Consider the following 25,248-nt stretch of genomic DNA (forward strand, 5'->3'; position numbering starts at 1 on the left):
CGTGGTTGCCGTGCAACATAAACTACAGTTTAGCTACTTGTACTGGAATTATAATACAGGACGAGTACCAACAGAAACCTCGTACTTGTACAGAGTTCACAGTAAGGCTCTCATAAAGCAAGCACTTCGAGACAGAAGAGCTTCTGATGTATCCTCTCTGATATCGCTAAAGCTACCGAATGGGAGGAGGGCTCTATCGTACACATTGTAACCGTATTATATCAACTCGTACTACAGTGTCTTGCACTACATACTCTCTGGCTCCAAGAATACCACCATATATTACCGTTAACGTCTATTTACCCTTGATGGCCTTCTTGATAATCTCCTCAACTTCATCAATGTCGTCGGTGGGAACCTGGGTAAGGGTCATACCGAGAGACTGCTGGATGGAGTCGAGAACCTCGAAGCTGGCCTCGTCGTGCACAAAGGAGATGGACACTCCGGATCGACCGAAGCGTCCGGTTCGTCCGATTCGGTGTAGGTAAGTCTCGGGATCGGGCTTACCGTTCTTGTCCGTGGGGAGATCGTAGTTAACGACCATGGAGACGGTGGCGATATCGATACCTCGGGCAATAACGTTGGTAGAAATGAGAACCTTAGATCGACCAAATCGGAAGTCATCCATGAGTCGGTCTCGCTCGTCAACAGACAGATCTGAGTGCAGCAGTGACACCTTGTGACCGTTCTTCGACATTCGCTGGTAGAGAGCGTTTGCGGTGGACCGCTGAGCGACGAAAATGACCGACGATGCAATTGTCAGCATGGAGTACAGCTCCTCCAGCATCTTGAACTTCTCCTCGCCATCCTCGCAGTCCATGTACAGTTGGGTGATGGCGTCCACGTTGAGCTCGTTGGCCTTGAGACGGATCTCGTTGGGGTTGGGGCACATCTTGCCAGCCAAATCGAGCACAGACTCGGGGAAGGTGGCAGAAAACAGCACCACCTGGGTCGAGGAGGGCAGGTACTTCTTGATTCGAGCACAGGTGGAGCCCATAGAGGAGTCGACCATGTTGTCAGCCTCGTCCAGAACAAACACCTTGACATGCTTGGCATCAATCTGCTTCTTCTGTAGCAGACCTGCCACAGATCCAGGAGTTCCCACCAGGATCTGGGAGGTCACCTTCTGGCCCCGTTCGGTAGACTCAGGAACAATGAGATGTGTAGTGATATCGGTGAACTTCTTCATCTCATCAACCACATCCAGGGTCTGACGAGCCAGCTCTCGAGAGGGAGCAAGACAAATGCACTGAACGGCCTTGAGATTGGGGTCCACTCGGCTCAGCATGGTCAGCGAAAAGGCTCCTGTCTTACCGGTACCAGATTGAGACTGGCCGATCATGTTGTGAGGGGGGTCGGACAGCAGAAGAGGAAGAGCCTTCTCCTGGATCTTGGAGGGCTTGTTGAACTTCATGGCGTACAGACCCTTGAGCAGGTTCTCGTCCAGCCCCAGATCCTCAAATCGCTTGGCAGAGTACAGGGGTGAATTGGGGTCTGCCTGGAGATCGGCCAGCTTCACTCGCACTTCGTATTCCGTCTGGATCAAGTTGTTTTCCTCGGCATCCTCCTTGGACTCTTCCTTGGCGTCTTCCTTTTTGTCGTCCTCCTTGGCCACCTTCTTATCATCTTCATTAAGCTCCTCCTTGACATCCTTCTTATCATCCTCCTTCACCTCCTCGACCTTGGCCTCGGTGGCGGCGGCCTGGTTCTTTTCCTTCTGAAGCTCCAGCTTCTCAAGCATATCGGAAACCTGGTCACTCATGTTGTTCGTGTGTTTGGTAGGTTGTGATGTGTTGGTGTGCAGTGTTCAGATGGAGGGCTAATAAGTTTGTTGGATGCATGTCAATTTGGGGCTCATTTTTTGAAAAGTCGCTGAAATAAGCTCCACACCCACTCACTCCTCAAGGTGATGTGGTGAGCATGGAAGCACTGAGAATGACTGGCAACAAGCAGAAGGTGATTGGCGAGCTCTTGGAGACAAATAGTCACGTGACTAGTTATATTGTCATTGATGACTAATCAGCTCCAACATTTTCTTGCACGTCACTCACTCGTAATGTTACCTCCTGTGAATTAATTCGTATCATTACTGGAGTTCCTCCCAACCTTTGTCAAGTGTACATACTACCGTGTGAGTACAAGAGTAATTTATTGAGAAGCATGCTTCCGTAGATCCGCAAGACCAGATGTTGAAAATTAGGAACATGAATACGAAATACGACGATTTTGGAGCTCATTTCTAATTCATGTCATCAACAGTCACCCTCAACATTCTTGTTGTCATAATCACATCACCCCGGAGTAAGATCTAATACCAGAAGTTGGCTGGAGTCAACATGGACCTCGTGTCTGACGATGTCCTGTATTGTCGATCTTTGATAAGCTGTTGTAATAGTGATAGCTGCAACGGTAGACGAGAAGTGTTCACAAAGTCACATGCTAATATCAATACCACTCTGTCCGTCAAGATCACTCTGGTTCGACGTCATTCTTCAATGTCAGTATCGTACCTCGGCTCCATATGCCCACACTGGCACTCTTACGGTCCTCATGCAACAACCCTGTAACAACGTGCCTTTTCTCACGCCAGTCAATTATCTACCTCTTCGACAACACTGGCGAAACAGCGTCTTTACAGACACTCATGGAGGAGAACAGACCGCTCTCAGACCCCAGTTTCACGACCATCACGTCTGAAAAACGGACCGCAAAACGGACAACAGCATCAAGCAGAGGTGGAGATGTAAGGGGGTCACTGCGGGACCAGCCAAGGTCGGCTCAGAGACGTCCAAAGTCGACAAAAATCAAAAGAGGGACGTTTCGGAGCACCCTGAAACCACCGCCATCTTCCTGGGTCCGGATCAGGCGCTTTTTTGTGTCGTTCGTGGACTCCAACAGGAAGTTATCTCCCGGCCATCTTCCTCTACTGATTCTCGAGCTTATCCTGCTTCCCATAGTATTGCAGTTGGGACTTTTGGTGGTAGGGGTGTTAAGCGTACTAGCACTGCTTCTACTGCCTGTTTTCCTGTTGTTGCGAGCAACAGATTTCAAAGAGATCATGGCGGAGACATAGAGAAGACACACATTATTCGCATCATAAAACTACTAACATAATCAATGGACTACACAAACTATTCTATCGACTATTGTTGTCTTACCTATATCAGGCACTTCTGCCTCCAAATAGAGTTCCGCAGGTCCAAAATATCTTGACGAACATTACACCAACTTTTTCTATCACAACTAAACATCACAATGGTGAGTATTTGGATGAGCGGGAGGAGTGATGGAGCGAGTTGCAGACAAAGAGACATTAACGAATGCGTTTATATCCTCTTATGGCTCTGAAAACTCACGATTCAACCCTTTGCTTCTACTTTTGAAGGTCTTCTCTAACTCAGTCTATCGCCACAGTCGCACAAGCAAAAGATGTGCGGGGCCTCAATCTGGTGGCCGCACACTCACACATCACCGGTCTGGGTCTGGAGCCCAATTCGCTGACTCCCAAGGAAAACGCCCAGGGAATGGTGGGCCAGGTCAAGGCTCGAAGAGCAGCAGCAGTGGTGCTTCAGATGATTAAGGACGGCAAGATTGCCGGTCGGTCTGTGCTTCTCGCCGGTCCTCCTTCCACCGGAAAGACCGCCATTGCCATGGGTATTTCTCAGTCTCTTGGCTCTGATGTTCCTTTCACTTCTTTGGCTGGTTCCGAAATCTACTCTCTGGAGCTGTCCAAGACTGAGGCTCTCAACCAGGCCTTCCGAAAGTCCATTGGCGTGCGAATCAAGGAGACCACAGACATCATCGAGGGAGAGGTGGTGGAGATCCAAATCGACCGAAGTCTGAGTGGAGGACACAAGCAGGGTAAGCTGACCATCAAAACAACAGACATGGAGACTATCTATGACCTGGGACACAAGATGATCGACTCGCTGAGCAACGAAAAGGTGACTGCCGGCGACGTCATTTCCATCGACAAGGCATCTGGCCGAATCACCAAGCTCGGACGATCTTTTGCTCGAGCTCGAGACTACGATGCTCTGGGAGCTGACACCAAGTTTGTGCAGTGTCCCGAGGGCGAGCTGCAGCAGCGAAAGGAGGTGATCCACACTGTATCCCTGCACGAGATCGATGTCATCAACTCTCGATCCCAGGGATTCCTGGCTCTGTTTTCTGGAGATACCGGAGAGATCCGACCTGAGGTGCGAGAGCAGATCAACACCAAGGTTGCCGAGTGGAAGGAAGAGGGTAAGGCCGAGATTGTGCCTGGTGTCCTGTTCATTGATGAGGTCCACATGCTCGACATGGAGTGTTTCTCGTTCATCAACAGAGCTCTGGAGGACGATATGGCTCCCATTGTCATCATGGCCACCAATCGAGGTCAGTCTACCACCAGAGGAACCGACTACAAGTCTCCTCACGGACTGCCCGTCGATCTCCTCGATCGAGTCATTATTATCCCCACTTCTCCCTACTCCCCTGACGAGGTGAAGCAGATTCTGCAGATCCGAGCCAACGAGGAGGAGGTTGAACTGAGCCCCGAGGCTCTGGAGATTCTGACTTCCATCGGAGCCGATACCTCTCTCCGATACGGATCCAACCTGATTTCTGTGTCTCACATGCTGGCCCAGAAGCGAAAGGCCAGCAGTGTGGGCTTAGAGGACGTGAAGCGAGCATACTCTCTGTTTTTGGATACCGCTCGATCCGTGCAGTTTCTGTCTTCTTCTAACAACTACGTTGGTGAGGACGGAACCGCTAAGCTGGGTGAGCGAGAGAAGGATGCCATGGACACCTCGGCTTAAGGGTATAGGTAGATGTATGTATTGTATTGATATATTTAATTAGAGCTTGTGTTGTAGCCCTAAAGATATTCACAGTAGAACATGCGTTCTATACTGTAGTTACAGTTCATCTTGGTACAGTATGTACAGTATGTACAGATAGATTATAATAAGTGGACATTTGCGTATAATATCGGATTATGAGGGAAGGTATAGCGTACCTTCTCTCATATCGTACCGACCTCTCTCTACTCCTATTAACTACCAACCCACAACCTTTGTGCTTGCGGTTCCTTCAATCGTTCATCTAATTATTGTTAATATATATCTGACTAACCAGAGCCCTTGGTGTTGAGAATCAGGGCGATAATCATACCGTAGAGACCCAACACTTCAGCGAAAATGAGAATCAGCACAATGCCGACAAACAGACGGGGCTGCAGCATGAAGTTTCGCACACCCTCGTCACCGACAATACCAATGGCGTAACCCGAGGCCAGGGCAGCGAAGCCTACCGAGAGACCACAGGCCAGATGCATGAAGCCGTTGAACAACGAGTAGTTTTCTGTGGGGGACAGCGAGCCGGCAATCAGTACAGACACCACGAGGCCGTAAACGGACAGAATACCACTCATGACGACGGGAATGAGAGACTTCATGATCAATTCAGGCTTGAACACACCGATACCGGCAATACCGATACCGGACTTGGCGGTTCCAATAGCGGCTCCGGCAGAGGACAGCACCATTGCTGCGCAGCATCTGTGTTAGTAGGAATGACGGAAAGGACCGAATGATTATGGGAGGAGTGGTAACAATATGAGAAGAAATACTTGCAACTTATGATAAAAGACGCTGGTGAAAACTTGACTGGAGCAGTCATTGATTACCCTCATACCCTCATAGGCTGAATACGACCTATCCTTGTACCTATCTGGCATGATAGAGCAGCAGTTGTAAGACAAAGGGGCATATCGTGTCACCAAACTGTCTTGCGATATCAACACAGTCCTATCCATGAATGAAAAAAGTCTCTGTTTTGACTTCATGGTGCATCCCTTCACACGGGCTTCACAATTGTCATAATGTTGCTGTTGTTGTTGTCGTTGCCGTTGTCGTTGCCGTTGTCGTAGCCATTATCATGACATGTGGTAGTCATTGACAAATGAGAGCACTGGTCTCATCAGAAACAAAACCACCACTCACAAGAGCCATCTCTACCTGGTTCAATTTCTTCACCGTTATTCCCAATATCGTCCATCATCGTCACCCTCACTAGTCGACGTGTGTCATCAACTAGTGGAGGGATAGTACCCCATAACAACTCACCCTGCAAAACCGAAGAACGGCGCATAATTCGGAGCATAGACATCCGATTCAGACCTGAGTTAGCGGCGTTCGAGCCGTGCGCATCCCCCTCCAAGAAAGCCCTACTCACATTGTGTGTGTTGTCGATGAGTGACGGAGATGCAAAGTGAATTAAGTTCGAACACCCAACCTGGTGCTGCGTGGTGATACTATCGTGCAAGTATGCACACTTCATCGGTGATGGAATGTCAGGGGCGAGTACACTGTATACCTATACCTATTACTAGCCAATTTGTGAATTGAACATATGAAATTTGTTTACGCGAGCTCATGTCTCTTATCAAGGAAGATTGTTAACGCAGAACGTCTTGGTTGTATAAGCTGACTAAGCATGTTAGAAAGTGGTCTTGTATGATTAGGAGCAGTGATAGAGATCTGAATTGGTATCCATAAGTGATATCACAATCGTGTAGCATCTTTTTTTATATCCATTTTCATTGTAAAATGCCCAATGCTACGAAAAGAGAATCTTGAAAAGCGTGCCATTCAAGGTGAGGTTATAGCGACAACATAATACCCTGCTGAACTACTGGAACCGAGATGGTCCATATACGCCTCTTGGGATAGCCAATAAATAAACATCAATGGTATTATACGCAACGGGCTTCAGTTATCCGCTTGTTTATCACACTCATGCATACTCCTCCTCATCAGTGTGTACCGACATTGACTCGGTCCTTCAACACATGGCCCATACCTCGACACTTGAAACATCTGTTGGAATGGTACCAATCTCTCAGAACCGTAGGGTTTCTGTTTTGAACATCTTCCCGCTTCGTGGCTCAAGTTTTTGTTGGCTGAACGAACTCGCTTCAGCTGTCTTACCTTGTTCCGCCAGTACTGCTGATCTGGCTTCTGCACATTCGTCCAATAACTCGTCTCCTTGCCTTAGGTCTAACCGCTGAATAGCCTGTCAAGCTATATCTGACTTCAAGTAGTCGAACAGACTCTCAGACGAATCTGCTGCATGTCCGTCTTGTCCTCCGAGAATCCATAACCAGGTGTAGACGGTGAGATATGAATGCAAGTCCTGGAATCGACGTGGCCTGAGGTTAGACTGCTCAACTATGGCAACTCGGCAGTAATTGGTGCCGTACAACTTCTAAAGCACCTGGTACCGTCATTGGAACAACGACTCTCGGCGCTCGTCCATGGTAGTTCCTTGAAAAGGTTCTCCGCACACTTGAAAGCTTCCACTTAGAAGCGAAACCGTCCACCGCCATATTCGCACGTTTTTCATAGTCATTGAGAATCTTCAGGAAACCCCACTTTTCTGTAAACGGTGGTACATTATCCCCACTGAAGTTGTATTTCTCCAGGGTCTCCTGCTGTTTCTTAGTGAACTCTTGTTTCAGCAGGTTATCCTTCAACCCATACAGCCTTGAGCCATTGGACCTTCACAAGGCTCTGTCCATGAACTCCCCCTCCCCCCAACTATCCAGAGTCGATGTGTCCAATATCAGGTTCCAGAAATGATTTCTTTTCAATTTAGTCTTCACTTGGCGTTTCTGAAAGAGTCAATTCGGCGTCGGCTCCGTCGGCTCGGGTCTTTGTCAGGTTTCCATGCTGGTTACCTTCTCCTGTAATGACTTGAGTTGGTCCATCATGACCTACATCACCGATCTCTCCTCCGCATCCTCAGGCTCTTCAAAGTCAATGACAATCTGATTTCCCGGTGATTACGTCATTTCGGCAGTTTGTCGCTGGCCAGATCGACTTCTGTCATTGCTCTTTTCCCCGTGAGTTTCTGGTTACTCGAGTCATTGTGGCAGTGATATCTACAGCTCAGTTACAGGTGCACATGATGCAACGTGTACCCTTTCCAGGAAACCTACAGCAGTGGACTGCACTAAGGGGAAATAAGAGATACGGGAACTGTGGCTTGAAACTGGCAGATGAAGACAGAGGTTTAAAGTGCCCGGCTAAACAGATGTAGGTAAGTGGATAACCTGTTGAAATCACAACTATATCTGGGGGATGGCTCTCTTAAATCTAAGACACACTGTGCTTATCATATCCTTACGAGTATAGTTGAAGATAGTTCAAACCTCCCACTCTACTTCATCAATACTTACTCCAGAAACATCATATAGTTAAGCCTATTTCGGTGAAGCCAAGCCCATATATGACGATCCTGAAAAACAATTGGGCTACAAGTGGCTAGCAAACAACCGGATAATACAGCCAAATACCGTTATCTCCGCTTAGCCGCTCATTATCTCCGCCCCTTTCTGCACACATTTGTCAGCCGCCTAAGAAGCTGGCACGGTACACGTACTTAAAGCCTATCTCACAAGTGTCAAGTGCAGCCGGATACGAGCAATGTTCGATGGTGGTTGGGTGGGGTGTTTTGATCGGGCAAAAGAGGACAACACATCGGAGTGTTTGAGAGTAATAATTAGGCGAGAAGGTCGCAAAATAAGTACATCACGTGAGTGCGACTAGATTAAGATACGATTTTCCTTTATATCTCTTCTCTAAACCCGATTTATAAACCATTACTGTCTACTGCTTTTCTCCAAGCACACCCCACCATGGACTGAACTCTGATTAAATGTACGCATGCATATAAGGTGAGTATAAAGATGGGGGGAGATCCAGGAACAGCAACTCCACGTACTTTTTACACTCACAAAAACACAATGGCTCCAACAGTCACCTTTTTCCACTACAATGAGTCGCCCGTGGCCAACCGAACCCGGATTTTCCTCAACTTCAAGAAGATTCCCTATGTTTCCCTTCTTCAACGACTAGTGCTACCTCGACCCGACCTTCAGAAGCTGGGTATCAACTACCGACGAATTCCTCTGTGTGCCATTGGATCCGATGTGGTTGTCGAGGCCTCTCTCATCATGAGCGAGCTGGAGACCCACTTCTTCCCTGCTCCCGAGTACTTCAACGCCAATCTGGTCACCGAGGGAGTGTTCAAGACCACCAACGACCAGGTGGCCATGACTCGATTCGGACTGGCCGTGACCAACCTATTCCCTCCCGAGTTTTCAGCCGCCGCCATGCCCGAGTTTGCCAAGGATCGAGAAGACTTTCTGTCAGCCAAGATCGGAGGAAACGTGGACGAGACGATCAAGAACCAGGCCAAGATTGAGATGCAGCAACTGGCCGACACCATTGAGAACTTTCATCTCCGAGACGGCCGAGACTATCTTCTGGGTAGTGAATTTTCGGCTGCCGACGCCGAGTACGCCTGGATCCCTCTCTTCCTCATCTTCATTGGAGGCCTTGAGCAGGCCGGAGTGACTGCCGAGGCATTCCCAAAGTTCTTTGCTTGGATCGATCGAGTCCAGGACAAGGTTGAGGACCTCAAGGACTCCAACCCCAACATCACCGAGGAGCCCCACAACGAGGCCGTGGCCAGAATCATCAAGGGAGGTAACGCTGGCGACTTCCCTCTGTCCAAGCTGCTGAAGCACGACGAGAACAACATTCTTGGAATCAAGCAGGGTGAGGTTGTGAGCGTGGTTCCTCTTGACACCGGTAAGAACCACCCCACCAAGGGCTCTGTTGTCGGGATTGACCGATACAAGATTGTCATCGAGGTGCCTTCTCCTGGCAGTGAAAAGGACGGTATCGAGAGTGGAAAGGTCAGAGTACACTTCCCTCTCAAGGGATACAAGGTCCAGAAGGAAAGCAAGCTTTAGAAGGTGGATTAAATGCGCGAATATAATATGATGGTGGATGTTACAATCAGATGAATAAATCCTTAGTACCCGAGTCCGAGGCATCTGAGTTACTGTACTTATAGTGCCCTAAGTCTTCCACCTCGCCTCCAAATCGTTTAGTTACGATGATAGTCATAATTCATTCATACATACAATATATACATCCATCATGGCTCGTTAGTAGATCAGATATGATACGTTGTCATGGTGAGTTCTTAGAAACCCCTCTTTGCTAAACCATCACAAATATGCAAATAAAATGCCAGAGCATTGAAACTGGGTCTCTGGCCTGAAAGTCGATACCAATGGTACCGTATTCGGTTGGTCCAGTTGATGAGATCCAGATGGTCGCAGTTGTTGATTGTACCGAGATAAGTACCCCACTGAGCGGACTTGACACTCACCAATCCATCACTAGGACCTTCATAGTGATCAATGATCTTCCAGGAAGGGTAGAAGACATTGTACCAGTGAGGGAAGTACTGCGCACCATATGAGTAGTAAGCGACATCAGGATCGTTCTGGGTGGTCTTGTTAAACTCCTTCAAGTACGTGGTAGTCAACTGTTTGAATCCGTCGGGGTTCTGGACTCCTAGAGTCTCCAGAATGGTGTATAGCCGGTCCACATTCTTGTCTCCAAGTTCATCAAAGCACCAGTCTGCGAAAGAGGTTCCATGATGAGGAGTAGCTATAGTGGTGAGAGAGGCTACTTTGAAGGGTAGGTCTTTGGCTAGGTTGTGGATCAAATACCGCGAATCCAGCCCGCCCATGCTGTGAGCAATTAGATTCACTTTGGGCTCTTCCTTGTCCTGCTGGCTCTTCTTCTCCGTGTCCTTTTTCCAAGGAGCATCATGCAAAATTTGAGTGAGCGACCCAGCAAGCGTTTCAGCCCGCTCCTTGATACTGCTCACTGGAGGCACCGCTGTGGTGATGACTGTAGCTCCTGCACCCTCCAGACTCTCCTTGATGCCTCCCCAGTACTCGTATGTTGGAAGCACGGGCAGATGAGTGTCGATCTCATTAAATCCACACAGTCCATGGCACAGAACCACTGGCCATTTTGGAGCATTGTATTTGTCTCTGAGAGTGGCAAAATCGTTCTCTATGATTCGGGGTTCCGAGAGACGCAGCGAGGTCGTGTGCAGTGGTCGGAGTAGGTTCGGCCCCAGCCTGTGTCGTATCGGCCTCATGGCGAGCATTATTATTATTAACAGAGGATACTCCGTTTTCGTAGCCACTGTGTCTGTCGAGGAGGATAGAGTATATAGATCAGATGCCACTATGAAACTTTTTGTGCATGTAGCAAGCAGCAATAGCAACAGCAAGTATAGATGGGTCTAATCGTTCTGTACTGTACTGTATGTGTAAATAGCAAGCAAGACGTCATCGTCTGCAAAAAAATAACATAGGATTCATTTGAGACTTGCAAGCTTGAGACATAGCCATCCCTTTCTCGTTCCCTTTTGCGTTTGTCTTCTTTCGCTTACACTAATGTTCTCCATCTTCACATGCTGCATGTCTCCGGCACAAAGTCGTCATAGTCGTCTGCCTGCCTCGATCCCGCGAGAGTTGCAGCGATGAGATGACTTGTGCAGAGTTACAGCGGGTGGGTCTATATTTCATCTATGAGAAGAGGCAGAGGCATCGAGAGCACCTAATGTCAGGTGGCGTATATGACGTCAACGGCCCGATAGTCAATCGATCACCCATTTATTATGGTCGCTTAGCTTAGAGTGAGCCTACTGTATATGATCATGATCATGATGTTTTGTCGATTAGGTGTGTTCAGCCTTCCAGAGGAGGTCCGAGGGACATATATTGCGGACGTCAGTTGTACCACGTGATTCATCAATCTCATTGCCTGACAGCAAGTGAGATTCACCACTGCTGTACGACTACTCATACTAATTACTGTATGTCACACTTGTACTGGAGGACTTCTCAGTAAACAAAGAACTACAAGTAGGGTAGGATACAACTTCAGTAGAGATTACGAGTGAGAGAGCGCCAACCTAACGAAAAGAGGACCAGGCAAAGAACTAACCTGTAAGCACTGTGACTGTGGTACAAAAAAAAGCAGTCACATGACGGACTGCCCAGTTATGGAGATTCTGGGCGGCTTAAGAAGGTGCTAGCGGTGATCCTTTTATTTTTCAATGCAACAGGTGTCCAGGGTAGCAGAGTAATACCATAAGGGATGAGAGATTTGACGGATACGATGGATTTTGCCTGCAGTCCCTCTGTGACGTTTTCAGCTCTAGCTCCCTCCTTTGGTGCTACGGCCACACCTATACAAGTACCGGTACATCGGCCTTCCTCTTGTCTTTCTCTCACCCAATATCCCCGTTTTATGCTGTGAAGGTTCTCCTTTTACGTTCCATGGACCAATTACAAAAAATCCGGAGTCTAGACTAATTGTACTGTAACTCTCACCAATGATAAAGATACAAGAAACGAGGCTTGGCACGGCGACCATATTTGACATGTCCAATAATCTGACGAGATCCAGACTCTGTATTGTGCTTGTCTTACACAACCCCAACTCTGTGATCCCGGAAGCAACGGCTTCTGTAGCATCCGTACGTACGAATACCGGAACATGCATGCCGTCGTACATTTAAAAAGTACTGGTACTCGTACATACTTGTACATCCTCGTACATTAGCAAGGCGGAGATGGTGGACACTCGGAAACAAGCATACCCGCTAGTAGTTGCCCGTATGAAATGCCCAGGACATCCAGACGGCTTTAATAGCAACCAGCTATGCCTTTTATCTTCTGCGCTTCGCCCTATAGGCTGAAACCAAGAGGTGGTTCAAGTATGCTTCTCGTTAATCTGTCCACAAACTCTGACACTCACCATGGCCAGCGCCTTTAGGATTCGTCACCTACAATGTTTAACCTAACGAACACTGTATAGTGTTGAATACGAGAAGATGCACGCAGAGTGAAAGAAAAAAAAAAACTGCCAAAAAAAAAAGAGAGAGATCTTCGGACAACGGACGTCGTGGCTAACAATGGCCTGTAGTTCATGGTCTGGAAGTCAGCCTCGTCCCAGTGTCACAATAGTACGATATTATATATCACCCATGGCCGTCTGTCTCACAAAAGTCTCAGACAAGGGAAAACACTACACACAACAAGGCTGTCAAAAACTACCAGCGGCCAATTCACTTGAGTTCATGGAAACCTACACTCTCCGTTAACCGCCGCCGTGTGCGAAAACACAATACCGGATGTACGCACAAGACGTATATACTGTAATATCTTAGTATACGGCGTTTGGTGCGTCTGGAAGGACCTGAAAAACGCTGCCCATGTTATATATCAGCTGTCTGCTCCACAGTACGTAAGTGTCCCAGCCCCTAGATACGTCAAAAGATCAATTAATGCATGCAAGGACTCCGACCCGCCGTAGGTGGTAGTGCTGTCTCTTCACCTCCAGTCAACGGCGGCGATTACCCCGGTTGTTCCATGGCTTGATTGGGGCTTAATTGGGGCTTAATTGGGGCTTTATTTGGAAAAAGTAGAAGCGGCTTCTTGTAGTGTTTATGTCTACAACATTTGTCCGCGCTGTATCAGTATCAGTAGTGCTTCATTGGTGCATTCTCCAACGGTATCAGTTGGAGTCAAAGATCCACTCAGAAATGAACGTCTCAGTGCGATACTGGCCACCTCAACTCATGCATTTAACCCACCCGCTGGACTGTTGTCCATGTGTTCTTACATCTTCGCATAATGTCCATCTTGCCGTGCTACTATGCGCCTTCTCTCCAGCTTGCACGAGTTTCATATCGTCCGTACTAGGAACAGTATTGCTTCACTTGTCAGTTTCATCCGGAGTGATTGGACCGACGAGATTGTCTGGCGGCTTGGAATTGCTTTTTCTTGCAGGCCAGATTCAGAATCCTCATGTCCATTCCCATCTCTATTCTCCGTCAACTATAGCTGACGCCCAAGAGTGTTTGCACGATAATGTGGATGTTTATCCCAACGTTCGGCAACCTGCGCTAGCTATAGGATTGCATTCGGCAACGGTTCGGCTTTTTGTTTCTCTGTATTTTTTTCCCGTTCGGATTTCCATCCTTTGTATATCGTCGAGTCTGGGACATGTGACGTCACCAACCACCACGTATTAGAGTTGCAGAGTCACAGGACAAGAAAAAAAACCACAAGAGAGAGAGGAGAGAGAGTCTTAACTTAGGGCCCTCGGTTCGACACCCTTTTGTGCCATCCAATATTTTCACACTCTGATGTCAATCAACAACACACCCAGCACCACCATGGGCCATGGTTTCAAGCCTACTGTTTCAAGCCAAGGAATAGGGGGGGGCCCAGGCAGGTGAACCCCACATTTTATTACAGAGCCTCCATCTATGCCCCAACGTATGCCTGTGTTCTATGTTTACACCCACCCTTCTATACGAACAAAACGGTCCACACTGCATGCACAAGGTGGCTATTCTAACTGGGTCAAATAGGCAGAGAAGAAAGACGACCGAGTGGCGACGGTCTCCACCATGGTCTTTAGCGAGAGCAAGCCGGCCGAAAGGTTGAAAGGGCCGCTCGCAAACTCGTCGCCGCCTCAAATGTCGTTTTCGCACCCACACGCACACAGCAGTCTCTACCCAACAGCCCCGCTGTCATCCCACCCACCCCCGCTAGCTTAGATCTCTTTGGCCTGGGCCGGTCTAAACCTTGGCCATGCTTTGTAGGAGACCGCTGTTTGCAGTGTCGTCATTCTGCCTCAACTGAAAAGGGATGTTCAGAAAGTCTAATCTAATTTGGCCAGAGCTTATTGCCAGAACTTTAGCAGAGGACTCCCAAAAAAGTTACGCTTTCCTTATAGGCTTATAGGCGGCCACACCACCTCTTCTCTCTTCGTGACGGATAAATACTCTTTACACACCTCTCTGGCACGAAAATCTTTCTCGCCCCACGCCCCTACTCTTGAACACGCCCATACCACGCGGCTTTCGACCCATCAACAAGCTCTGCGACTGACAAACAGCTACAGTCTCACCACTCCATCCCCACAGTCGTGATTACGTCATAGCCATCATCCGACATCCACGAAAACACCACTACACAAGACCACACACAACCACACGAACCCACAACCTCACCCAGCAACATGTCCTCGCCACCACGAAGTAGAGCCGCGTCTAGAGACCCCCCGATCATGCTGTCGTCGTCGACTAAGGCCGGGACCCCCAAATCAGCATCGCGGTCCACGTCGCCCCGACGTGACTCGTCCGACATTGAGCGAATCAGCAAGGAGAAGGTGCTGGTGATGCACCAAGAGGCCCAGCACATGCAGGAATCGCTGGCCGAGATCTTTGACCGCATTGTCAAGGTCAAGGAGGAGTACGAAAAGCTGGATACCGAAAACAAGTTCCTTCAGGACTACATTGGCAACCTCATGGCCACTTCCATGTAATCTGGTGGTATCAACAGGTAAGTCGCGATACAGAGCGGCAAGCACAGTTTCAACCACACCCACACACACACACACACACACACACACACACACACAAACTCACACCGATAACAGCTGCCTCTCAGCGAACCAGAACTGACACAACGCCACTCGTTATGGCCTCCGCATCTATGCTGGCACTTTGCATCTAGCCGCATTGTAATTTATTTGTATATTTTGATCCTGGGGAGCGTACTTTGTAATTGAGCTGTGGAGAGGAGTTGCCACTCAATTGGGGGTGTTGGAGTGGTCGATTTTTCACTCATGCTTACGCTGTCTGTGATATACTCTTGCCCACGGTACTATACGTATGTTTGGCTTTACACTCTGGTCTAACTCCTTTGCGAAAGCTACTTGACAAAGGGGGCTGATAAATGGGATCTATGAAAGGACATTGGCCCACTCTACTTGTAGTAGGCGAGAGAAGGTCAAAAAGAACGACTTTGCCAGCCAGTTTTCCGGGCTGGCAATACATCCTTGTCCTGTGTCCCCAAGCAAGGAATTGTAGTGATAATAGGCCAGACATGGCGATACTTCATTAACTCCATGCATGCCCCTAACCCCTACCTGTCCCCAGTTCTATTTTTACAATCGTCAACATTGCTTGGGGCGGAGTTGGCTTGGGTGTAAAGGGCAGGACTGTACAAGAATAGATGTGGCGGCGATGCACATGTGGACTGTGCTCGCGTCGCATCTATCGTGCTAATAGTGTACCGCCTCACCTAGAACGGCCTGGGCGCAACCACAGCAAACCCCTTGTCTCAATTTTCTCATCTCTTGTCTCACTGTGCGTACCATCTTATCAACGTTGGCAGGGGAACAACAGCCATCAATGTTGCTGTGGAGTGGGGATGGGTGTCAATGGTCAATGGGTGGTGGTAACGGATGGCAATCGTGGATGGATCACTACCCTCCCGTATAATTCACCACAACCATTGTATTTCTTTGAACTTGCACTTTGGTTTCCATCTCTATACTATTGCCTCCCTTAGTCAGCTCTTCAGTACAAGAAGCTTCCACGGTACGAGTTTCACGCACATACGATTCTGGTGCAGCAGCTATCGTACATACAAGTGCCCGGTACGTGGATGTAAAAAAGCACCGCGAGGTTTACTGCTATAAATGGCAAATGGGGCCTGAGCGAATATGGATCCGAGGGCGGATTTGCATGCCGGTCGCCGCTTTCATTTTATTTACTTTTTCACAGCCCTCCTCGAAGACCCTGTCCATCCACCACCACCCCACACCCTTGTCTCGCTTGACATGGACCGGTTTGGAGGTGATGGACATGGATGTACCGGATTTTCGCCCTCAAGCTTCACGCTAACTCCGTGTTTCTCTCGCTCTCCGCTACTTATAGATTGGCTCTGTGTTTGTCCCATTTTTAGCCGTTTGCCTTTTGGCATAGCATAACATTCGGAAGCCTAACGAGACTACCACAGTCGGTCTCCGAGACCAATAACAGCAACAGGCGAGAAAGAGTGCCGAGTGTGAAAAACTAATGGGACTCAAATACACGGCGGTTTTCACGGCGAACCCAAGTCGTAAGCAGTCGCATAAGCAGATGCAACCAACGCAAATCTCAACAGATCTGCACTCTCCCATTCGCCTCGGAGTGTAGCCCAAACCGTGACGTAATGCGTCCAGATTAACTCATCAGAGTTCATACTGTACATACGAGTCCTACTGTAGTGGTTCACGGCTGTGCAGAGGAGGGAAGAGAGCGAAGAGCCGGGTACGTTTAGAATTTATCGCAAGGCGGCGTGATACAAGGCGGCGTGATACAAAGACAGTAGTGGCACATTCTCGTGGTCAGCGGTGGTATCTGACACATCCTTGGTCCTTGTTTAACACGTGGAACATGCTGTCTTATGGACGTCATCAGGCAGCTCACCCTGCCCTCCCCAGCAACCAGTTCATACCCCCCACCTTGGCACCAACTAAATAGTTAACTTCCCGTCCAAGCTAAGTTTGCTTTGGGAGATTGAATTCGACATGGATGCAAGGAGACAGAGCCCGGAATGAAATCAATTAATAGACACACATGACGCACATTCCTGCCAAACCACGCGTTTCATCGTCATTATACACACATGGCTTATACATATATATCTCATAGGGGTACATTAGTGCTATGTAGGGGCCCGAAAAGATCGTGGGAAATTGTACATTGGACCCCTGCCACAGATACCATACTTGTATGACCGTGGTACGACGCTTTGGCAGCAGCTCATCTCTTCAAGCCAGACTATCGGACTGGCACCAGTGTAAGAGAAGAGAGTTAACCACTATTTTTAGCAAGCATCATTCCAACCATGCTCTCTTCGAAAGCAATCTCTGCAAGAATGTGGGCCGTGAAATGGTCGTAGAGCTTGAGACAAGAGACAGGACAGACGGTTAGTGAAAGAGTTAGTGTCTTGATCGTCTTTCTGAACGGTCCTTGTCAGAACGAAGTGGACGGTGGGAACGCTTGTCAGACTCCCGTTCATGCCCCTCACGTCTATCACGTCTATCACGTCTATCGCGGCTGTCACGCTCATCTCTATCTCTGTCGCGATCGTAGTCTCTATCCCTGTCCCGTCTATCTCTGTCAGGCCGTCTGGACCGACCAGGAGACCTATCTCTGTCTCTGTCTCGGCCTGATCTGTGTGAGTCACGTGAATCCCTGTGTGATCTTCTAGAGTCATGTGAGTCGCTATTGTCTCGACTCTCTCTATAATCTCTATCCGATCTGGAACTTCTGTTAGTCCTACTGGACCGAGAGTCTCTGGAGTCACGATCCGAACGATGCGACCTTCTATCTGACTGTCTATCTGCTCCTCTGTCGACAGACCTTTTGTCGTCAGACCTTCTATGCCGGGAATCACGATCAGATCGGCTATCTCTACCAGATCTCCTCTCTTCAGGGTCATAATCCCGCCACTCCCTGCCACCTCCACCTTGTTTTCTCTGCTGCATCTTTCTCACACTTTGGCTGAAATCAACATGAATCCGGTGATCATCAATAAGAACACCCTCCATCTTCAAGTAGGCTCTCTCACAGTCTTCCCGCGTAGTATACTCAATGAACCCATACTGTAACGAGCTACCGGTTACAGGATCCTTGACAATCTGACACCCAGTGATCTCGCCGAACCGGGAGAAAATGAGCTCCAGATCCTCAGCTTCCGTGACAGGATTGAGCTTGCACACAAACAAGACTGTCTCGGAGGGTTTTATCTCAGCAAAAGGCAAATCACCGATGATTTCAAGAGTCAAAGCTTGAGAGGTAGTTTCCGATGGCGCTGCATGGGTTGCCTTGGCTGAATCTGCTTTCGTGATGTTCAATCCAGCCTGTAGCCCAGTGTCTTCCTTGGTACCATCATCGCCAATTACAGAATCTTCCGCAGCATCTTCACCCTCTTCACCAGTTTCCAGGCCCTCTAGAACATGAATGATCTCGATGCTGCCTCCGTTCAGACCCTCTAGTAACTCCGCGCCCTCCACAATGTGTCCCAAGGCATGATCCAGTTTCTCTCCTAGTGAAAAAAGAAGATCTCCACTCTCACTGAATCCAACAGCTCCGACTTCAGAGCTAGAACCACCGTCACGGCCCCCAGAAATACCGCTGCCTCCCCTCAGTGTGCTCAGCACCTTGCCACTCATTTCCAACATGACTCCGTTGAAATCTTCATTTTCGCACAACTCGAGAAACCGAGTGCATTCTTTCACTGCAGCAGTGTCTAGATCAACAACCAGATCGCCTGTGTTAGCACTTGTGTCGGTTGTACCTGTTTCTGGGTCGTACTCACCACTGGTAGTCTCAATCAGTACACTCATTGCGTTATGATGTTTGATGTCAAGTGATGGTGATAAATATTATGCATGCCAAACTCAACACCATCGCCATGCTTGGGAGGTGCATGGTAGCAGTGAAATTGACTTGCGCCAAATGGAGTCTAAGCCATTGTCCGAGAAGGCAGCAAATACTATTCACAATGGGTAGGGATCAAATCGGAAAATTAAATCTGTTTATCATTCAGCGCAGAAGGGTTCAATATTATAGACCACTTGGTTTTGTGTGGCTCCATGTCCAACGCGCTAAAGAGGAAGAACAATGACGAAAGTCACTGTTGGATGCGTGATACTTGTAGACAGTATTATTTTAATGCCTCTCGCAAGCTTGAGAAGAACCAATATGTCCCCGTTGACCTTACGTTGTCCGTTGCCATCATGATTACGTTTATATTACATGCCCTTCCAGTCTTGCCTACTCACCAATCAACCGAACACGCCGCAACCGCTCGGGATTGCCGGTGCTCTGGTAAAAGACAGTGGTAGCAGTCCACAGGTCCATGGGCTGTATCATCTGACATTTAGTTCCCAGCTCATCAAGCTTTTCGACTGTCTTTGCTTCCAAGCCTTCAATTTTGAGACCAGAAAAAAGGAGGTTCTCGTACAACGGCGGTTGCAGATCAATGTCGAGACTCTTGACAAGCTTATAAATAATAGTATGCAAAGGCACCTCGTCGTCGTCATCATGTGAGTCAGCAGAGTGCTCAAATAGCTGGTCCAGGGGCGCAGCCTTTCGAAATTTCACATGACTGGACATAACTCGAGAGTCGTACACAGGGACTATCGTAATCTCAACCGAAGACACATCGATCACAAGAGCAACGTCTGACCGTGCACTGAGCGTCAGACAGAGCGGGGTGGGCGAAAATGCAATTCCTGGACAGTTCAGAAAGCCTGCCTTTCGAGCAACATGCACTCCTTCCCTTGAAAACCGTTCTGATTCGCGAGTGTGTGTATCTCGTGACTGTCTACCATCATTCGAATGTCTTGAGTGGCGACCGTCCCGTGACTGTCTGCCATCACGTGACGACTGTGGAATCTGCTCGTATCCTGTAAATACTAATCTCAACACACGTTTGATCGGATCACTGAGTGGAAACACCGACTCACAGATGATGGCCTTGTGTTTGGACGAGTCCAGCAGTAGAACTGACGAGAATGCATGTCGGATGGTTTTGTGTAAGAAGCTGAGTAACGAGCCAAGGTTGGCGCCAGGCTCTTCTGTGTCTCCTTCAACCTGAGTGGGCCATTGTAACGTGTAGCCGTCGTATGGAATGACATTGGGTCCCCCAACTTGTCCAATTGCTCCGACCACGAGATGCGTTGGGGTGAATTGGAAGATCACCGGTGCTCCGCGGTTGGTGGAGCTGGTGGATGACATTGTGTATGTTAGCTGGTCCTGGTCGCTCTGTCGTGTTTCATTTCGTGTTGTGCATGGAGGCGCATGAGAGTGATGGTTTTAGCTGTGATGGAAAGTGAGTGTGTGAGTTGCAGTAAGTAGTTTAGTTGGGATTTTAGTTGGTACGTGCGAGACAGGAAAACCTTCATCGATTTGGTCTAAAATAACAACCATGATAATCAATCATCATGAAGATGTCGGTAAAATTATCGCTGTGATTTCATCTCTTTAGTATGTTTTGTTATTGTCAATAGAAACAAAATTGGATGTGAACTTGTAGGATTGACTGCGCGCTACATACAGACAGTGAGTAGTTTCAACTCGCGAGCTGGTTCTGATTCAATCAGCACAGCAATTGCTATAAACTACCTTTCGTCCCCACTTCCCCGCAGCCCCTCATCTTTCTTTCATAGGCCCGGCTCTTGTTAGTTCCGTTTCCGACTATTGGTACAGATATTGAACAGGACAATAGAATAGCTACTTGTACTTGTAGTTGTAGAGCACCGATCCACTTGTAGCCAGCCATAGTGTAGCCATCGCTTCAGGTGCTTCTGGGACAGTCATATGGGGTATCTTAGTGGGGTGACAGGGTGTAGATGTCTCAACTCGTCTACAAGCAGACCTTATCAATGTTTGTATTGAGACAATTCGAACAAGCCAAGTCCTGCGAACATATAGAAGCACAGTGTCGCCAAGACCAAGATAGTCAAGATCCGGATTAGTTCCAGCACCTTGTCGTGGCTAGTGTCAGGCTGTATTTTGCTCACAAGTACTAGCGCTCTATATCAACAACCGTACACCACCTGTGCCTTCAAGTTGGCTGTTATTAGAGCTCTTTCTGATCAAGTTGACGCTCTCGAATCTGTCGGAGTCCGGTAAACAGGTGGTTCTATTAATAGTCATCGCCAGTGTCTCTCTCCGCACTTAAATGCACATGTCGTCCGATTGGTGATTGTTCCTGGTGTGTACGTTTGACATGTTTACACTCCTGAAGCATGCGTAGTGAGACAACAAGACAACCGCCGCCATGGACGAGAACAGGGACGAGACAGGGGCCACTGGTGCTATTGGAAATAATATTCCTCAGAGTGGATTTGTTCCAGAATGGACTCCAACGATGCAGACCGACACATTCATGGTTATTTTCCAGTCTCGTTCGACTCGTCTGACTCGGTACAGCAAAAGAGACCTGTCACTCTTCCGCACGATAAGATAAACGCAATCTGTTTCGGGGAACTCAAACCTTTAGGGTGATATAAACCAGTCACTGGAGTACCGTGCCTGTGACCGTTATCGTCAGTGTTTATGCACAATCGGGGTTTCTCTGTTCCTACAGCTGCTCCTACCCGGTTTGATCGGAGCTTCCAGCCGGCTGTATTCAAGTATTGTATTTGACAGTAGTATTTGGTCTCCACTAAAATAAAAAAATTACGCTTTCGAAAACTGTAAAAAGGTGGAGATGGAGACATGAGACGAAAGATACCAACTGTCTGGAGTCACTGTAATAGCTGTCGTACGAGTAGCTGGTGTTGCGAAGGCCATTCGACTACAAGTATGTAGCCGAAAAGTCCAGGAATGAGATGTACCTGCGTTGCGGTTTCTGTATGTACCAGTAAACACACGCTTCATCTATCATACTGTGGCTTGTCTATCAAAACAGTGACAGGGGCACGCGACACGCATCCACATACAGTATTGTACAGCACTACGTACGTTTGTATGCTTTCCTATACTGGTGGTATACTAAGGAAGGTGCCGAACCTTCTATGAGATTCCGTGGTCGGCGAGATGGGAGCTGACAACCGGAGGTCTACTGGTGGTGAGACTAATCAAGTGTCCCGACCCAGCTCTATCGCTAGTGAGCCAGAGCCCCACAAAACCTCCCCTTCCTATCCGGTTTCATCCCGCCCTAAATCGGCCCTTACATTCGTTACATGTCTGGCCACTGGAGAGTTTCTGCACCGCAGTGTTAGCGTGGATTTTAGTTCCCTTTATCGGCTGCTCGTGTGACCCGTTTTGGGGGGCAATAAGCGGGAATAACTGGATGAAAGTGGTATTTTTGGGGTCGTTGAGACGAGGGGGGTATGAATTCTGGCCCAAACTGTCCGAAATATGTATTTCAACCGCTCCATACCACCCTGAATCAGTACTCTATGATGCTCCCACACCTAACTATCTGGATCTTTTTCCCCCCCCAAACAGCGAATAAGCTTAGACTACATAGGCTCGGACTACTTTGCACGATAAAAAAGAGAAAAAATTATATGGTGTCGGTAGTTCCGTCAAATATATATAGACGTGGTAGGTACCTCCCCATTTCTAACCTGCAATCAATGCAACAGACTCCTTTTCAGGCACTCAAACAACTAACATGGACCGGCGACTATGGAGCCTTTGTAGATAATCTCCAAGGGCTACGACAAGGCCAGCATGGAGAAGCCGGGGTGGACGCTCGTTTTGTACTGATGCGTCTGATGAAGATTCTCCCGGCCGAAGATCTCGTGACTCTACGAGGACTGTGCGACGTGGGCGACGACGACGAGGAGGCCACTCTGGCTCTGTTCGAGTCGTATCTCAAGGAAAAGGACGGCAAGGCCCGGTTCTACAGACACAAGATGCTAGAAGTCATGTATAGAAAGCTGGTGGAACCTCACGGACGACTCAACACCCACGCCTTTCTGCTCGTGTACATGTCCTTTGTGCGGCTCGAAATTGAAGATCTTAAGCTGCCCGAGGAGGACAAGGCCGCTCTCATGATGTATCATGTGCCGAGGGTGCTCTATAGACCCCTGGTGCGAGCATTCCCGTATTTGGCGGACAACGTGGACCGAGCTCATCTTGGACCTCCCCGACGAGGCTCGCATGGAAGCATAGAGTCCGCCGAGGTGATTCCGCTCGATTGGGACGGTATTTGTGCGCTTTTCGACACTGAAGCCGTCTCCAGCGTGTTCCCTCTTGGAGCCACTCATCGTGCGTTTGAAGGCGACGTTCTGTCTCTCATTGACGATGATGTTACTGTTCTGTAGAGCAGCAACAATAATTATTTAATTAATGATATCATATTTAATCCATGGACCAATGTTCTGGCGACAATACTTGTTGTTCGGTCTTCACGTTCCTTTGTCTACACATTCTCGTGTTAGTTCGTATGTCTTCGTATGTCTTGGTAAATCGAGGGGCATGCGGCTCAGCGGGAGGTGCCTGTTTATGGGCTCAAAAAATAGAGCTGTGAACCATTTGAAGGTATCTTTTTGATTGTCGAGACGACGTCTACATGCTCGTAGTATTATCGTTTTTTCTAGCCCCCGCTTTAGATCCGAAAATCCTGCTCATTAGTTTTTCGCAGAAACTTCTGCTCCACATTGACTTTGTTGGTCTGGTCCGGCGCTCTTGCAAGCACAAGTACCAAGGAAACAGAAGAGTGAACCGCGAAATTTCCGACCACCTTGGCTAATTTATTTGTTTCCTAGTTGGACATATAGGAGATATGGAGTTCGCGTGAACCTCGACGTACCCTCGGAACTCCTGCCATTCAGCACGACGGGAAACTCCGACAGGAGGATCAACGATAGAGTTAATAATACCGCCTCTGAAATGTCCGCTATCGACAAGTCAACTTTAATATGACTGCGTGAGTGCATACAGTAGATATGTACATCCGCTTAAGCACCAGGCACAGGGGACGGCGTCCGATACTCGTACCGAGAAGATGACATAGGGAAGAAGTATCTGAAGAGACAAAAGAAGGTGGAGGGTATATATGTGAATAGTTCCCGTATGTTGAATACTTGGAGACTTTTGTATTTGTGTGTTTCCATCCAGCTCTTCTCCTTGTAGACTCTTTCAATACTTGTATGTACTGTAGTTTTAAACCCGGCTAAATCCGATCTTCCCCTGTCACACGACCCGACGATCATAACAGCGGCGAGATTCCAGGGGGCGCCGCTAGTGTGATTTTTCGGCACTACTGGCTCCTTGGTATTGGGCACGCGATCAGATGAAATCAACTGCGGTTCCGTGGTTATTTCCCAGTGTTGGACGGTACCTACCGGTACTAGTTACAGTAGCTACTGGATGTGTTTTGTAACAGTAGATACTCTGTTTAACTCAACGGCTATGGTCAGGGTTGGTAAGCAGCACAGTACGAGTATGAACGTCATGAAAAAGGTACGAGTACTTGTTCCCGTACTCGCACCTGGGATGCCAATGTAACACTCGTCGCGTCTCATATCCTTCTCCGCCACCGCCACCAAGACTCAACCACTTATACCTTCCGCTTGCATTCCATATCAAAGTGCATAATAACCATTGAGTGACTCGGGAGATATTGCATTAGTGTGGAGGTTTTTTTTCGGTGCTTTGAGGTTGAGAAAGAGATGACAATGACAAAGAACTGGCGCGTACCCGACATTCCTGATCCAGAGCACGTGTCCACGTGTTTCCATGTGCTCATTGCACACACTTACAGTACAAGTACCGGTATGCAGTGTACTCATACTATCAACGCTCATTTCCAAGACTCGCTGTCTCAATCAGACTCCAAGTTACCTCACCGCAACCAACCTTGGGATGCCCAACAAACAACGAACAGCGCCCATAACAGCTTTTGGGCAAGGTTGGCACTAGCAACCAACAATGCTCGCGTGACGGGAGGAGCGGAATGACAACAGCGGAATCGGGCAAGTGTGGTTTGGACACGTGACCCACCCCTCC

At 48.4% G+C, this 25,248-nt stretch overlaps 12 protein-coding genes across 12 annotated transcripts; 8 read left to right on the top strand and 4 right to left on the bottom strand.

The window, feature by feature from the left end:
* Positions 1-295: 295 nt before the first annotated feature.
* Positions 296-1,762, bottom strand: YALI1_E37026g (uncharacterized protein; the record flags this gene model as incomplete). Its single annotated transcript, XM_504635.3, has 1 exon — positions 296-1,762. One exon carries the CDS (start codon positions 1,760-1,762, stop codon positions 296-298), a length of 1,467 nt encoding a protein of 488 aa, XP_504635.3.
* Positions 1,763-2,521: 759 nt separating this feature from the next.
* YALI1_E37033g (uncharacterized protein) lies at positions 2,522-3,073 on the top strand (the record flags this gene model as incomplete). The annotated part of the gene is made up of 1 exon (XM_068283165.1): positions 2,522-3,073. One exon carries the CDS (start codon positions 2,522-2,524, stop codon positions 3,071-3,073), a length of 552 nt encoding a protein of 183 aa, XP_068139266.1.
* Positions 3,074-3,255: 182 nt separating this feature from the next.
* YALI1_E37040g (uncharacterized protein) lies at positions 3,256-4,799 on the top strand (the record flags this gene model as incomplete). Its single annotated transcript, XM_504636.4, has 2 exons — positions 3,256-3,258; positions 3,402-4,799. 2 exons carry the CDS (start codon positions 3,256-3,258, stop codon positions 4,797-4,799), a joined length of 1,401 nt encoding a protein of 466 aa, XP_504636.2.
* A 311-nt stretch (positions 4,800-5,110) lies between these two features.
* On the bottom strand, positions 5,111-5,527 carry YALI1_E37063g (uncharacterized protein; the record flags this gene model as incomplete). Its single annotated transcript, XM_504637.4, has 1 exon — positions 5,111-5,527. The coding sequence occupies one exon, from the start codon at positions 5,525-5,527 to the stop codon at positions 5,111-5,113; it is 417 nt and encodes a 138-aa protein (XP_504637.3).
* A 1,640-nt stretch (positions 5,528-7,167) lies between these two features.
* YALI1_E37080g (uncharacterized protein) lies at positions 7,168-7,531 on the top strand (the record flags this gene model as incomplete). Its single annotated transcript, XM_068283166.1, has 2 exons — positions 7,168-7,293; positions 7,337-7,531. The coding sequence occupies 2 exons, from the start codon at positions 7,168-7,170 to the stop codon at positions 7,529-7,531; spliced, it is 321 nt and encodes a 106-aa protein (XP_068139267.1).
* Positions 7,532-7,559: 28 nt separating this feature from the next.
* On the top strand, positions 7,560-7,814 carry YALI1_E37083g (uncharacterized protein; the record flags this gene model as incomplete). Its single annotated transcript, XM_068283167.1, has 2 exons — positions 7,560-7,609; positions 7,664-7,814. The coding sequence occupies 2 exons, from the start codon at positions 7,560-7,562 to the stop codon at positions 7,812-7,814; spliced, it is 201 nt and encodes a 66-aa protein (XP_068139268.1).
* Positions 7,815-8,731: 917 nt separating this feature from the next.
* YALI1_E37095g (uncharacterized protein) lies at positions 8,732-9,802 on the top strand (the record flags this gene model as incomplete). The annotated part of the gene is made up of 1 exon (XM_504638.3): positions 8,732-9,802. One exon carries the CDS (start codon positions 8,732-8,734, stop codon positions 9,800-9,802), a length of 1,071 nt encoding a protein of 356 aa, XP_504638.3.
* Positions 9,803-10,038: 236 nt separating this feature from the next.
* Positions 10,039-11,022, bottom strand: YALI1_E37118g (uncharacterized protein; the record flags this gene model as incomplete). Its single annotated transcript, XM_504639.3, has 1 exon — positions 10,039-11,022. The coding sequence occupies one exon, from the start codon at positions 11,020-11,022 to the stop codon at positions 10,039-10,041; it is 984 nt and encodes a 327-aa protein (XP_504639.3).
* Positions 11,023-13,374: 2,352 nt separating this feature from the next.
* YALI1_E37142g (uncharacterized protein) lies at positions 13,375-13,962 on the top strand (the record flags this gene model as incomplete). The annotated part of the gene is made up of 1 exon (XM_068283168.1): positions 13,375-13,962. One exon carries the CDS (start codon positions 13,375-13,377, stop codon positions 13,960-13,962), a length of 588 nt encoding a protein of 195 aa, XP_068139269.1.
* A 995-nt stretch (positions 13,963-14,957) lies between these two features.
* Positions 14,958-15,263, top strand: YALI1_E37157g (uncharacterized protein; the record flags this gene model as incomplete). Its single annotated transcript, XM_504640.2, has 1 exon — positions 14,958-15,263. One exon carries the CDS (start codon positions 14,958-14,960, stop codon positions 15,261-15,263), a length of 306 nt encoding a protein of 101 aa, XP_504640.2.
* Positions 15,264-17,711: 2,448 nt separating this feature from the next.
* YALI1_E37198g (uncharacterized protein) lies at positions 17,712-20,517 on the bottom strand (the record flags this gene model as incomplete). The annotated part of the gene is made up of 2 exons (XM_068283169.1): positions 17,712-19,045; positions 19,560-20,517. The coding sequence occupies 2 exons, from the start codon at positions 20,515-20,517 to the stop codon at positions 17,712-17,714; spliced, it is 2,292 nt and encodes a 763-aa protein (XP_068139270.1).
* Positions 20,518-22,619: 2,102 nt separating this feature from the next.
* YALI1_E37234g (uncharacterized protein) lies at positions 22,620-23,561 on the top strand (the record flags this gene model as incomplete). The annotated part of the gene is made up of 1 exon (XM_504643.3): positions 22,620-23,561. One exon carries the CDS (start codon positions 22,620-22,622, stop codon positions 23,559-23,561), a length of 942 nt encoding a protein of 313 aa, XP_504643.3.
* Between the last annotated feature and the right edge of the window lie 1,687 nt (positions 23,562-25,248).

Source organism: Yarrowia lipolytica, chromosome 1E (assembly GCF_001761485.1).
Source record: "Yarrowia lipolytica chromosome 1E, complete sequence".
Classification (NCBI taxonomy): domain Eukaryota; kingdom Fungi; phylum Ascomycota; class Dipodascomycetes; order Dipodascales; genus Yarrowia; species Yarrowia lipolytica.